Here is a 12,187-nt window from a genome sequence, read left to right as displayed (position 1 = left end):
GAGATTTTGGTGGGCTCAAAATTGCTTCAACCGTAACTTCAACTACTCAATAAGTACTTATTCAATTGTAGTTATATTAATTTGGTGGGTCTAGATATAGAGTTGGACTAATTCCTGTTGCACCTTAGGGCACAGCAGGCTGCTGTGTCATGCGAGGGCCAAATGGAGTTGATTCCGAAAAATTTAACCCAAACCATTCACATTGTAGAGCTCGTTAATCATCCCTGCAAAAAACTAAATCGATCGGATATCCATAAAGGAACAACACAAATATGATTTTAGAATTACACTTGAAAGTAGGAGTAAATTTCATCCAATCGGACCAACCATGTACTAGTTACAAAATCGATTTGCCACATGAGTGTTCTATTTGTCGAGCTTTACAAATGATTTCGGGTGTTCAGTACGATTTCCTTATTGAAAGTACAACAAAACCTGTTGTCATATTAATACTGTAGAAGATTTTGAAAGTATATAATAGATGATATTTGAACAACTTATGCCCAAAACTTGTTCTCTTAAAACGCTAGACCTAACAAGTACAAAAGCCCTTGCGACAATTGACCTTTCTAACTTATAACCGCACCAGATCAAATGTGATACGATACAGTTGATATTCTAATTTTGACAAATATACTCTGCCTCCTATCATGTTCCCAACCTAATTTTGACAAAAGGTTTTTCAACCATTCATATTTAACGGTTTTCCAACAATTGAAATTTCTAATATCTTCCTCGAAATTACCATAAAAGACCCCCAAGACCCAAAGACCGTTGCAATTGTAGTGGCAAGATTTTACCCAATCAGATAATTACAACTAACCATCATTTAAAAAAGAAAAAGAAAAAGAAAAAGAAAAAGAAAAAGAAAAAGCAAGAACTTCAATATATATTTTATATACGAAAAAACAGTTTACTGGATGTATTTTGATGTATGAAAGAACTTTCAAGATCAAGATTTTTAGATTCTTTTATACCGAGATAAGCTCTTGACAAAAAGGCCGAGAGCTTATGGCTGAGTTATCAAAAAAACATAAGCTCTCGGCAAAAAGGCCGTGATCTTTCTTCTCACATTTTTATTTTGATCTTTACTAGGTAAAGTACTAGCTAGAACTTTTTGTTCGTTTTTAAAGAGGAGGGGAAACACTAAAAACAAAAACAAAAAAGATCGTTGAATGAAACAACAATGCTATATACATTCTTACCGGTTGCGTCAACCACAACTATTGACGTGGCACACACCAAGTCAGCTGGTGGGCCCGAAAGGAAAGAGGGAAAAAAGAAAAGAAATCAGAAATAGAAGCCACCGGCACAGCACGAGGCGTTGAAAACTTGATCGTCAAAGGCGGCTGTGATTAAATAAAACATTTATTTAACTACTCAGATTTTATTCAGCTTTCAGAGTCCAAACGCGTCCTTGCGCGTTTTCCCATATCCTTCCTTCCTTCCGCGCGCTTACTCAGAAAAACACTCTTCTTTATTAACTCAGTCGTGTCTATATAATCCTCAACTACTTCCCACTCCGACAGAATCACAACCTCATTTCCTAGAGAGAGAGAGAGAGAGACTCTGAGATATATACTACAAACTAGTCCACAAACTAGATTTTCTAGAGAGAGAAAAACAGAGAGTAATAATGGCAGACGTCGTCAACACAGCTGCCGGTCAATTCCCGGATTTTCCGGCAGTTCCGGTGAACGGAGGGCAGTTCATTCAGTACAATATATTCGGAAACGTATTCGAGATTACGACTAAGTACCGGCCGCCGATCATGCCTATCGGCCGTGGTGCTTATGGAATTGTCTGGTAATTAATTGGTCAATTTAAAAAATGGTGACTTTGGGGTGCCGTTTGGCTAAATTAATTTGTCTTTTAAAAACATCGTTAGTATTATTTATTTTTAGTGATCTTCTGTTTAGTTTTTTTAATCGAAATTTGCTAATGATTCGCAGAAAAATATAAAGTACGAACAGAAGTTGAAAATTATTTGGATAGGAGTGGATCGATACTACAGATCATAGAAGAAGCTATTTTAAAAAATGGACGCATTTTTTTAATTTTTTTTGTCAACACAAATGTTTAATTCAAGAAACTTAAAGCAAATCTAACAGAATTTCAGGGAAGGAGGAAAAAAAATGCCAAATGCAAATTTTTTCTCAATCCATTTGTGTAGTTAGATTGTGCTTTGATCTGTTTTTTTTTTTTTTCTGAATTGGTTCTACTTTGGTATATTGATTTGTGTGGTGTTTGATTTTGATTCTGAAGCTCGGTGATGAATTCGGAGACGAATGAGATGGTTGCGGTTAAGAAGATTTCCAATGCTTTCGATAACTACATGGATGCAAAGCGTACACTCCGGGAGATTAAGCTTCTTCGCCATTTGGATCACGAAAATGTAAGTGCTTGCTTGGTTAAACCTTGTTCTTCTGGTAAATTCGCTTGTTAATTTTTTTTTTTTTATATAAAAAGAAAAACCTCGCTTGTTAATCCTTGTCTACCAGGATTTTTTGAATGGGTTGGCACCGTTCAATTGAAGCCCAACTGAGTAGAATTGTTGCACGCTAAGTCACGTGATCATTCAGTCGGATTCTCCGGCTCCTGCTTTCAATCTCCACTCTCGCAAATTTAGTAGTTTAAAATATTTTTGAAATTATCAGACAACGGGTGAGTAAAGGTTGAAGAGCCCCTCTCTCTCTAACCCTAGCCATTCGCACCTCTTTGTTTCTTCCTTCCCCTCCCCTCCCTAGGGTTTCCACCCTAAAATGGGTGGCTGGAGGGGGGTGATCTCCTCTATGGAGTTTTTCTCTCTGTTGGCCTCCGATCGAAATCTCTTTTTCCCTCCTTTCATCATCCTCCAGTCACGCCTCCCAACGCCTTGGCCTCCCTGGTTCCTCCACCGCCGAACCTCCTCCATTATATTCTCTATTCGTCGGTGACTCATCTTTGGTGGTGCGGTTTAGATGTACGACTGTGGGTGCGGAGCTATTGAGTTGGAGATCTATGTTGGTGGATGATGATGGCGAAGTTTTTTTTATTTTTTATTTTCTTGTTGGTTTGCAATCCTTTGCTGCTTTTTCTCCTTTTGTGGAGGTTTTCTCTCCCGTTTCTTGCCGTCGGATTTTCTCCCAATTGTTTTTCTCTCAGTTGGGTTGTTTCTTGTTTGTGCAGGAAAAGGTTTAAGCTCCATTTCAAAACGTAAAATAAGTACTTATTTTTTAATAAGGAAATTTCAAGCTCAAAAATAATATATTTACGCAAATAATTTTCCTACCAATATGGATCTTATTTAATAGATCTTATCAAGATCTTTAATACGGTGCAAAAAAAATTAAAAAATTATTTTTCATTTACATTATTTTTGAGTTTAAAAATGTAAAATAAGCTGCTTATTTTTTAAGAAGGTTTCTGGAACGTGGCCTTGGTTGGTTTGGGTTATAGTTCCATGGGATGAATCTCTGTTGTCTTGGTTACTTGGTCCTTGGTCTAAGGACGAATTTTCATCTTGATATAATCTTTGATTGGAGTTATAATATCATCTTTTATTAGTTGACAAAAAAAAATAAAATTGAAAGGAACTTTCACATTCGCGATCCTGCTCACCACCGCGCTTGTGCACACCCACGTGCATTAACTTAGGTTGCATGTTGTTTGTAGAAATATGAAAAGAATACCTCCGTCTCTGCTTGTCTATTAAGAGCATCTCCCCTGGTTACCCAATTGTTTGACTCAGAATCAAAATCTAGAAAATAAAAATCCTAAAATCCACTCCAGACTCAAATATATATCGAATTGAGTTTTACCCAAATCAAATGGAGAGAGCGTCAAAATTTTACTCAATTTTTATGGGGCCGTTCCTACTTCTCAAATTTACAATATGTCATTGACTAATCATCTACTAAAATTTATGCTTGGGTTTCGATTAACCCTTTGAAGTGCTTCATATGAAACAAAGCTTTTGCTCATATTTTTACTCAAATTTGAGTAAAATTTTGGGCAAGGCCCGGAAGTGCTCTGACAAACTTAGAAACCATTTCTATATTTGGCAAGTTCCATGCAAAAGGAAAATTTTGTCACATGTTAAAGAATCTACACTACCTTAATCCAACCTAACTACCTATCACTAAATGTACTATCAACTACACTTAACTTTCTCACTGTATGTTAGTGCAGTTACACAATCTTAAGGCCAATTATCATGATGTGCAAAACATATAGTCAAACGACCCACCTGCATTTGGCTCTTTACATGGTTTATTACTTCTTCTTTGGTCTCAAGAAGTTGTGCCAGAATAACTTAATGAAGCTGACAAATTCAAATTTTAGAATCTCTATTTTGGATGTTTTTGCCTTCTACTTTAAATAATCAATTTTCACAACCGCAATAGGCTTTCTTATAGTTATGTAGTTTGTGTTTACTGTAAGAAATTATCTTTTATTGCAGAGAGCAAATGATCAGTATTCTCTGCTAAAATCTACATCTACTCAAAACTTAAACACGTTATTCATTTTATCCGGTCATACTTTGTAACCTAATCTATTCACATAGCAAGAAAAGTCACACAAAAGCAAGAAAAGTGGCCTTTTCTGTCCATGTGTTAAAGTTTTTGCACCGACGGAATTGAAGTACTTTCGAAAGTTATTACCATTGATTTTTTCCTTTTCCTTTTGAATTAGGTCATAGCTATAAAAGATGTAGTTCCTCCAGCACTGAGGAGAGAATTTTCTGATGTCTACATTGTCTTTGAGCTCATGGACACTGATCTTCACCAAATAATTCGCTCTAATCAAGGGTTATCAGAGGAACACTGTCAGGTAAGTTACACTTTTTTAACTTATAAGATCAATGATTTTCCTATAAATGAATCAATTACAAATGATAAACTGGTTCTTATTTTGTTATTTGAATCTATTTGCAGTACTTCTTGTATCAGATCCTTCGTGGGCTGAAATACCTACATTCTGCAAATGTTATTCATAGAGATTTGAAACCCAGCAATCTTTTGCTGAATGCAAATTGTGATCTGAAGATCATTGATTTCGGTCTTGCTCGAACGTCTTCAGAGAACGAGTTCATGACTGAATATGTGGTCACCAGATGGTACAGGGCACCTGAGCTGTTGTTGAACTCCTCAGAGTATACTGCTGCCATTGATGTGTGGTCGGTGGGTTGCATCTTTATGGAGCTTATGAACAGAAAGCCTTTGTTTGCCGGAAAAGACCAGGTGCATCAGTTGCGCTTGGTGACTGAGGTAAAATGAAATTCAAGCCATCAAACTCGCTAATATCAGTGTTTCTATTTGGGTATCATTTTTGCATTCTATTCTTGCTTTCATTTTCGCAAAAACATTAATAGCTTTGTTTGGCGAATATGATGCAGGAGTTTTTTTCAAAACGACTCACTTTAAAAAAAAAAAAAAACACCAAATAGATGTTTCGGATTGTTAAGAGTTTTTCTTGCACAAAAGAATGAGAAATTTCGGACTTTGATCCAATGAAAAGTTCAGACCTTAGTCTAATGCATCTTATTTAATATTTTCTGTCTTTGGTTTGGATTGAGTAGGCCTAAAAAAATTTCAATCGTTAGCTCCTCATTGAGTTGAATTACCAAAGATTTTAACCTAGTAAAAGTATCACTATAGTGAGAGAGCCTTTTTATTCCAAGTGAGCATACACTTGGATTGTGATGTTTTATTTCGAGTATTGAGCTTATTAGATGAATGCTCATGGATTCTTTTACTTTTTCTTAGCTTCTTGGCTCACCCTCTGAATCGGATCTTGGGTTTGTTAAGAGTGAAGATGCAAGAAGATATATCAATCAACTTCCCCGACATCCCCGACAGCAGTTAGCTAACGTATTCCCACATGTCCATCCGTTGGCCATCGATCTCATTGATAAAATGCTGACATTTGATCCAGCGAAAAGAATTACTGGTAATTTCATATCCTTTCAGCTAGCTCAAATCTCAAATAGAAATTGTTTTGATACTAATGACATCATAGTACTTGAACGGGTCTTTGTTACCTCATTTCAACTAATGAGGTTTCAAGAATTTCAGGCAGCCATAACTTTTCCGGGGATATAGAATTATAGGTTGCATAATATGTCTGTGCAGAGTAAGTTGTTTTACAGTGTTGATTTAAATTCGTTGTGACACTGTCATAAGAACCGTAACGCTGTCTTACATGGGATTCATCGGAATCTATCACAAGTTTTCGTATCATTTTCATGTGCAAGAAAATATTATGTCCCATTAGATCATAACTTTTGAATTTTTTCCATCGGTTTTCTTGTTTCTAAAAAGCGGAATTTGTCTTTGGCTACAGTTGAAGAAGCATTAGCCCATCCATACCTTGCAAGATTACACGACATAGCTGATGAACCGGTGTGCCTAGAGCCATTCTCCTTCGATTTCGAGCAAGCCATGGGAGAAGAGCAGATCAAGGACATGATTTACCAGGAGGCCATATCACTCAATCCAGAGTATGCGTAACTCTCACTTCCTTCTTGATAGAGAAGATTACTGCAAACCCAAATGTTGCAACTACTGTACCCAATATATGTTGTATACTCATCTTCGGATTCGGAATAAGCACGAGGAAGATGCATAGGAGTAATTGGCTAGGATCTGGCTTCTATATTTATAAAGGCCAGTTAGCTTAGCAGGTTCTGCTTTGAGTTTATCGGAAGGAGTTCTTCTCTTGATTTTTTTGTTTGTTTGTTCAGATTTTATTTGTTTGATGTATCTGTAAGGAGATTATGGACATCAGAATGTACGACTATTTTGTTGTTGTACAGTAACACGAATTGATGCTAATATATTATCAAGGGGAATTTCCATTGTTATTTCCTCTGGTCCTGTTTAAATTTGTGGAATATTGAGTATTATTTCATCCAGTTTTATTTAAATGTAAATTTTTCCGTTTTCAGTTTTTCCAATATTTACGCTTAACGATGTTTGATGAGTCGATGGTTAATAATCCCATACAATAAAACAATCGAGCTTACGTTGTTTGCTGAGTTGGTGGTTAATAATCCCACACAATAAAACAGTCTCAGGGTCGATTTTGTTTGGATGCAACTAATATACCACGCCAGTGCGATGACGCAGTTAAACAAACCAATCACAATACCTGTTGAAGCTAAATGTGGGCAGCAGTTGCACTGAGAGGAGTCAATCCGTTGTAACTGTCGCACCATCCGGGGGTTCTAACAGGTAGATGGTTCGTTGCGCCACATCAGCACGTCTATGATGACATGCTGATGTGGCAAGACAGTTGCGTCCACAATTTGATGCGGTGCAACAGTTACGTCCGAATTTTCTTCCAGATTAGACCCAAATGTCTAACAAGACAAAGCTGCTACGCTGTAAAAGGCCCTGGGGATAAGAAAACCAAGATTATCCTGCACCTCACATGTTATTGGATCCAAAAAGTTCCTTTACTGCTGCTAAAACACAAATTGATACACATACTGCAAGATTAAGATCACCTAGACCTCCTTACAAATAACATCAAGAGAACCATAATGTTCCCCCGATCTAGCGATCCAGATTCATCTTACGTATCTCCGGAACAACTTGGAACCATATCAAACATAAACGGTGTACATCAAAGAAGGAATACCCAAACAAAATAAGAAAAGCATTCCACTTTTTGACACAATACAAACTAGTATAGTATTTGTGTTTTTTTTTTTGACACAAGAACTCTAGCTAATGTTGCACTCATTGGCGCTTCCCTCATCGGAAGAGGCATCCTCTGAAATTCCGGAATAATGTTCTTCATGTTCATCATCGCTATCATCATCAGCTCTATTGTACCTTCTTTCAATATAAGACAATGCCTGCCTCCTGTGCAACCGCAAAACATGCATGATCATATCTGGGGTAAGCGTAACATGTGAGTTGTCCTCTCTGCCTCGCTTATTAGACTCCATAATCTGTTCAAAATAAACAAATTGTTGAAACATGTAAGCAACAACAACTGACGTGCCCAAAGTGATCTTTCTCTATAACCACTTATGCAGTGCTGGATCTTGAATTTCTGGGAGAAATTAAAAGAGTTAAGGTATTCCGACGAAACCAAAAACAATTCCCATCTCTTCCCTTCACAAATCCAATATCCAGACATACCATAAGTTCTATTTTCCCCTTCCTTTTCGTTTTGCCCCACAAATTCAAGATCCAAACACAGCTTAAGTTGAAACAGAAGGGTAAAACATTTAGAAGATACCTCTTTTACATTGTGAGGGAGAGGAACAACATCACTTGATACAGGAGCCCAGACCTTTATATTCTTTTCTATTCCAGAGGTAGCAATAACAGGCATATTTGGATGGGGTTCCACTTGATTTACTATGTCCCGATCACCTACCATTAAACGCACAAGTTCTGCTCCTTTCTTCTTCCATATAAATATGTGGCCGCAATCAGACCCACTCATGACATATTCATCATGAGGACCAAAGAAACTCACTCCTTTAACTGTTCGCGAGTTCCTATGCCCCACATAAGCTTGTGGTTCTTCCAGTTTCTGCAAATCCTCGCGTGGTATTGACAATGGGGAGGGACCCATCCCCGTGTTCTTCTGAAATAAATAAATGAGCTCGTCGTCATAAGAGACAAGTAGTTCACTTGTGTTTGAGAATGCCAATGATGTTATGTGAACGTCATGGGTCTCAATCAGGTGATGAGGACAAAAGGTATTGACGGGTTTATCTAAGTTACTTGACGAGTCCCTTTGGTACTTTCTAATGTCGTAGACACGTGCGTATTTGTCAGAACCTCCTAAAGCAAAGTAATTAGGGTTTCTTGGGTCGATCACAAGTGCATTCAACCTTATACTGCCAGAAGACTGCTTGTTTTCCATGAACGAGGAGCAACTGAAAAGTTTTCTTGCAGAATTACTTCGTAGATCGAACTGCAAAACATAATCAAGTTCTCCGATATTAAAGGCAAATTGAGGTTTTAAAGCGAACATTAGTAAGATAACGCACATGTTGAACAAGGCCATCCTCGCCACAGCTATATAATATGTAGGGACTTCCAGGCTCCACAGCAAGATTATGAATCCGGCCTTGGTGCTTTCCTAACCTTTTTGTTTCTGCTTCACCATTCTCCTTCACCTGACCAAGTCTGATCTGAAAAAAAAAGGAGATTGTTCCCAATGGTAAGAAAGGGAGACCGGAAGAGAAACAGGGCCCTGTTGGTTTAAACCGGGTTATTTGGCAACAGAGGAAAACGTAATTTTGTAAGTTAAGGATGTAATAAAGCAGGATGAATCTGAAAGGATAGCTATCTAGTCTCAGCCCTGCAGAAACTTTGTCCCAATTACTTGCGCTCAACTACTCATACATTGTTGCCACACTTTAGTTATGTCAAATACCATCGCTTAACTTAAATGAGGAAACAGACGCAATGCAGTGTAACAATTTGTTTCCCCTATCACCAATATTCACATTGTCCACTTTATCTGATTTTGTGGTGTTTCTTATCGTTTTTAAATAAATGTACATCATAATGAAAAGTCATTGCTTTTCGTAAAGGTAAAAACACTGGCCACAAAGCCCGACCATGCAGAATCAGGTCTTAGTGCCATTTTGGCAAAATAAGGCAAAAGCTTCAGTCAGTTCCCAGTCTATACAGGAATGCAGGCGGATAAAACTCAAGGATAGTATAAAAATACTATACCTTAACTTTAAGTCAAGTAATCCAGATAACTTTCCAAACTACAACCAAACTAATAAGAACTTTCGTAAAACCCCCCAAATTGTGGTACATGTTGTTCACCAAAATAATATCGTGCAAACAAGTAAAAGCATGGGATAGAGGGTGACAAACCAATGCAATCAACATACCTGGCCATCAGCCGCAGAAGTTACTATTTTCCGATCATTGGTAAAAGGCATGATCTTGACCTGGAATATGTTGTCCAAGTGGCCAGAGGGATACGAAAGTTCTAATGTTTTAGTAGCCCAATTCCAGATCTTCACTTCTTGATCGTCAGAACCTGACACGAGAAGGTCACCAGCGGAGTTGAATTGAATTGTGTTTACACAACCCTCGTGACCGTTTAACTTGCCATACAGATCAATTTGCTTCACAAGGACCTGTACCCAAAACCAAAGCAATAATACACCCAAGCATGCGATTTTGTCTAGCACAAAAATGTAAGCATAGCACCCCCAGAAAATGTATGCCTACATTTGCAACAAAAATCTGATTTGGGATGGAATTACATCTTTTCTACCTATATTAACACTTGAGGCATGCAAAACAACATATATGGCCTACCCAAAAACAAAAAGAAGTTGTATTGGTCCAGTACAGAAACACGGCCAGAAAAGAAATTGCTTAAGGCATTTCAGAACACCAGATGGTCTTGAACTTTGTAACATGGACTCAGGTATCCTCGTCGAGTAGGGGTATGTGCCCAATTGCTGCATTCACATAATTCACGGCACCTGGATACTACAAAGTATTCATATTACAGCCGAGCAAAAAAAAAAGTTATTCATGGACAAGTTTTGAAAGTGGCATAGATCATGTCATGCATGATATGAGAGCTTTATGGACAAGGTTACAGTAAACTTGAGCACAAATTATGCTTATTACATGAATATACAAATAAAAACATTAGAGACGTATCTCATTCTTACCCAAGTAGTGAATGTCAGAAGAGTCCATCTAACCTAGGTGTCCATCATTAAGCATCGCAAAGGGGTGTAAAATCAAAGGAAATCAGTTGACTGGTACACAAAATGCACATTTTTGAAGTGAAGGACATTTCACAAAATCACCCGTGGTTTCATTTTCTAAACCTTTAGTTTCTGCAAATACTATATTGTTAATAACTCAGGTGTCTGAGCCATCTATGTTTTTTTTTTTTGAAAAACGTCAATCCATTACACAATGGAGAAGCCCGAAGGCAATACAGATTACATCACAAAATACAGGATTGAACCAAAACTAACACAAGCTAGACACGAGTACATGCCAAAAGGACACCACTACTCTTGACAACCCTGCCGGAGCCATTTATGTGCACCTTGACTAATCACCAATCCCAGCGTCCACTAGAGGGGCCCAAATATGAAAGGTAAATCATGAAACTAATTGACTGTTACATCCTACAACCATACTTGATATATAACCATTAGATTAAAATGGAGCAACCAAACACCCCCCTATGACTGCCCAATTGAGATACAGTTCTCCACCCATTAGGTAATTCTTCTTAGCAAAGACTACTCAATTCATACAAGCACAGAAAGAACTAAGAAAAGAACCATCACCAAAATAGACTAAGACCCAACAAGAATTAGGAAGCATAAAAACTTCCACATGGTTTAGCATATAAAACCAAATTAAATGCATAAACTCACAAAATTCTACCATTCAGGGAACAGTAACATTAGATGCTGAAATTTTCAAATCACTGCTCCTATTTTCTTATATAGATAAAATAAAGTGTGTGTGTGTGTGAGAGAGAGAGAGAGACCTCAGAAGCTGAAATTCGCCTAGCGAAAGTGGGGGGTCGAGATAAACCCATCTCTCTCCTGAAAATCTCTGCAAAACCGCACCCGGAACCCCTAGAACCAGTTTCCATTTAGCTGAGTTGCACCGAATCTGAAAGTGTCTGGATACTGTCTGCGTACAATTTAGAGAGAGAGAGAGAGAGAGAGTGAGTGAACATTCAAGAACGAGGTTGTGATGAAAATTCGATATTCGGAACAAGAGAAAATAGAGTGGAATACATTAGAAAAAACTACAAATATTTTACGGTCACACCCAAATATACATCTTCTCACAAAACACAAGGGTCCCACACACATAGCATGTAAAAAAAATATTCGGAACATTATTGCCGTAAAGAGAATGCGAATCCGAAAAGTTTCTCCGAAAATGTCCTAAAAAATAAGTTAGTTGTTCAAATTTATTTGGAATTTTGAGAGTCTTATACATTATGCTAAATCTCGATCATTAATTTTACTTTTCGTAATATTTTCCGCAAAACATTTTAGGGTCCAGAGAATTATTGCACGGTAAAAGGCACCACTATTCCTCCATTATCTAGCAATCTCTTTTACAATGGATTAATGATGTTCATATTTAAATAAAATAATTGAGTTTTTTTGGGTACATCAAATAATCAAGATTAGCCCACCATAACTTCATCTAGCGTTTTG

The 12,187-nt window shown here is 37.4% G+C and overlaps 2 protein-coding genes across 2 annotated transcripts; one reads left to right on the top strand and one right to left on the bottom strand.

The window, feature by feature from the left end:
* Positions 1 to 1,394: 1,394 nt before the first annotated feature.
* On the top strand, positions 1,395 to 6,844 carry LOC131318588 (mitogen-activated protein kinase 3). Its single transcript, XM_058348515.1, has 6 exons — positions 1,395 to 1,806; positions 2,266 to 2,395; positions 4,675 to 4,812; positions 4,917 to 5,249; positions 5,748 to 5,931; positions 6,325 to 6,844. Exons 1-6 carry the CDS (start codon positions 1,637 to 1,639, stop codon positions 6,489 to 6,491), a joined length of 1,122 nt encoding a protein of 373 aa, XP_058204498.1. The 5' UTR covers positions 1,395 to 1,636; the 3' UTR covers positions 6,492 to 6,844.
* Positions 6,845 to 7,383: 539 nt separating this feature from the next.
* Positions 7,384 to 11,751, bottom strand: LOC131318525 (uncharacterized). The gene is made up of 5 exons (XM_058348398.1): positions 11,500 to 11,751; positions 9,857 to 10,108; positions 8,996 to 9,139; positions 8,233 to 8,919; positions 7,384 to 7,939 (listed from the first exon to the last, which is right to left on the bottom strand). The coding sequence occupies exons 1-5, from the start codon at positions 11,605 to 11,607 to the stop codon at positions 7,709 to 7,711; spliced, it is 1,422 nt and encodes a 473-aa protein (XP_058204381.1). The 5' UTR covers positions 11,608 to 11,751; the 3' UTR covers positions 7,384 to 7,708.
* Between the last annotated feature and the right edge of the window lie 436 nt (positions 11,752 to 12,187).

Source organism: Rhododendron vialii, chromosome 1a (assembly GCF_030253575.1).
Source record: "Rhododendron vialii isolate Sample 1 chromosome 1a, ASM3025357v1".
Classification (NCBI taxonomy): Eukaryota; Viridiplantae; Streptophyta; class Magnoliopsida; order Ericales; family Ericaceae; genus Rhododendron; species Rhododendron vialii.
The sequence above is the reverse complement of the archived record's forward strand: the minus strand, read 5'-3'. Positions and strand labels throughout refer to the sequence as shown.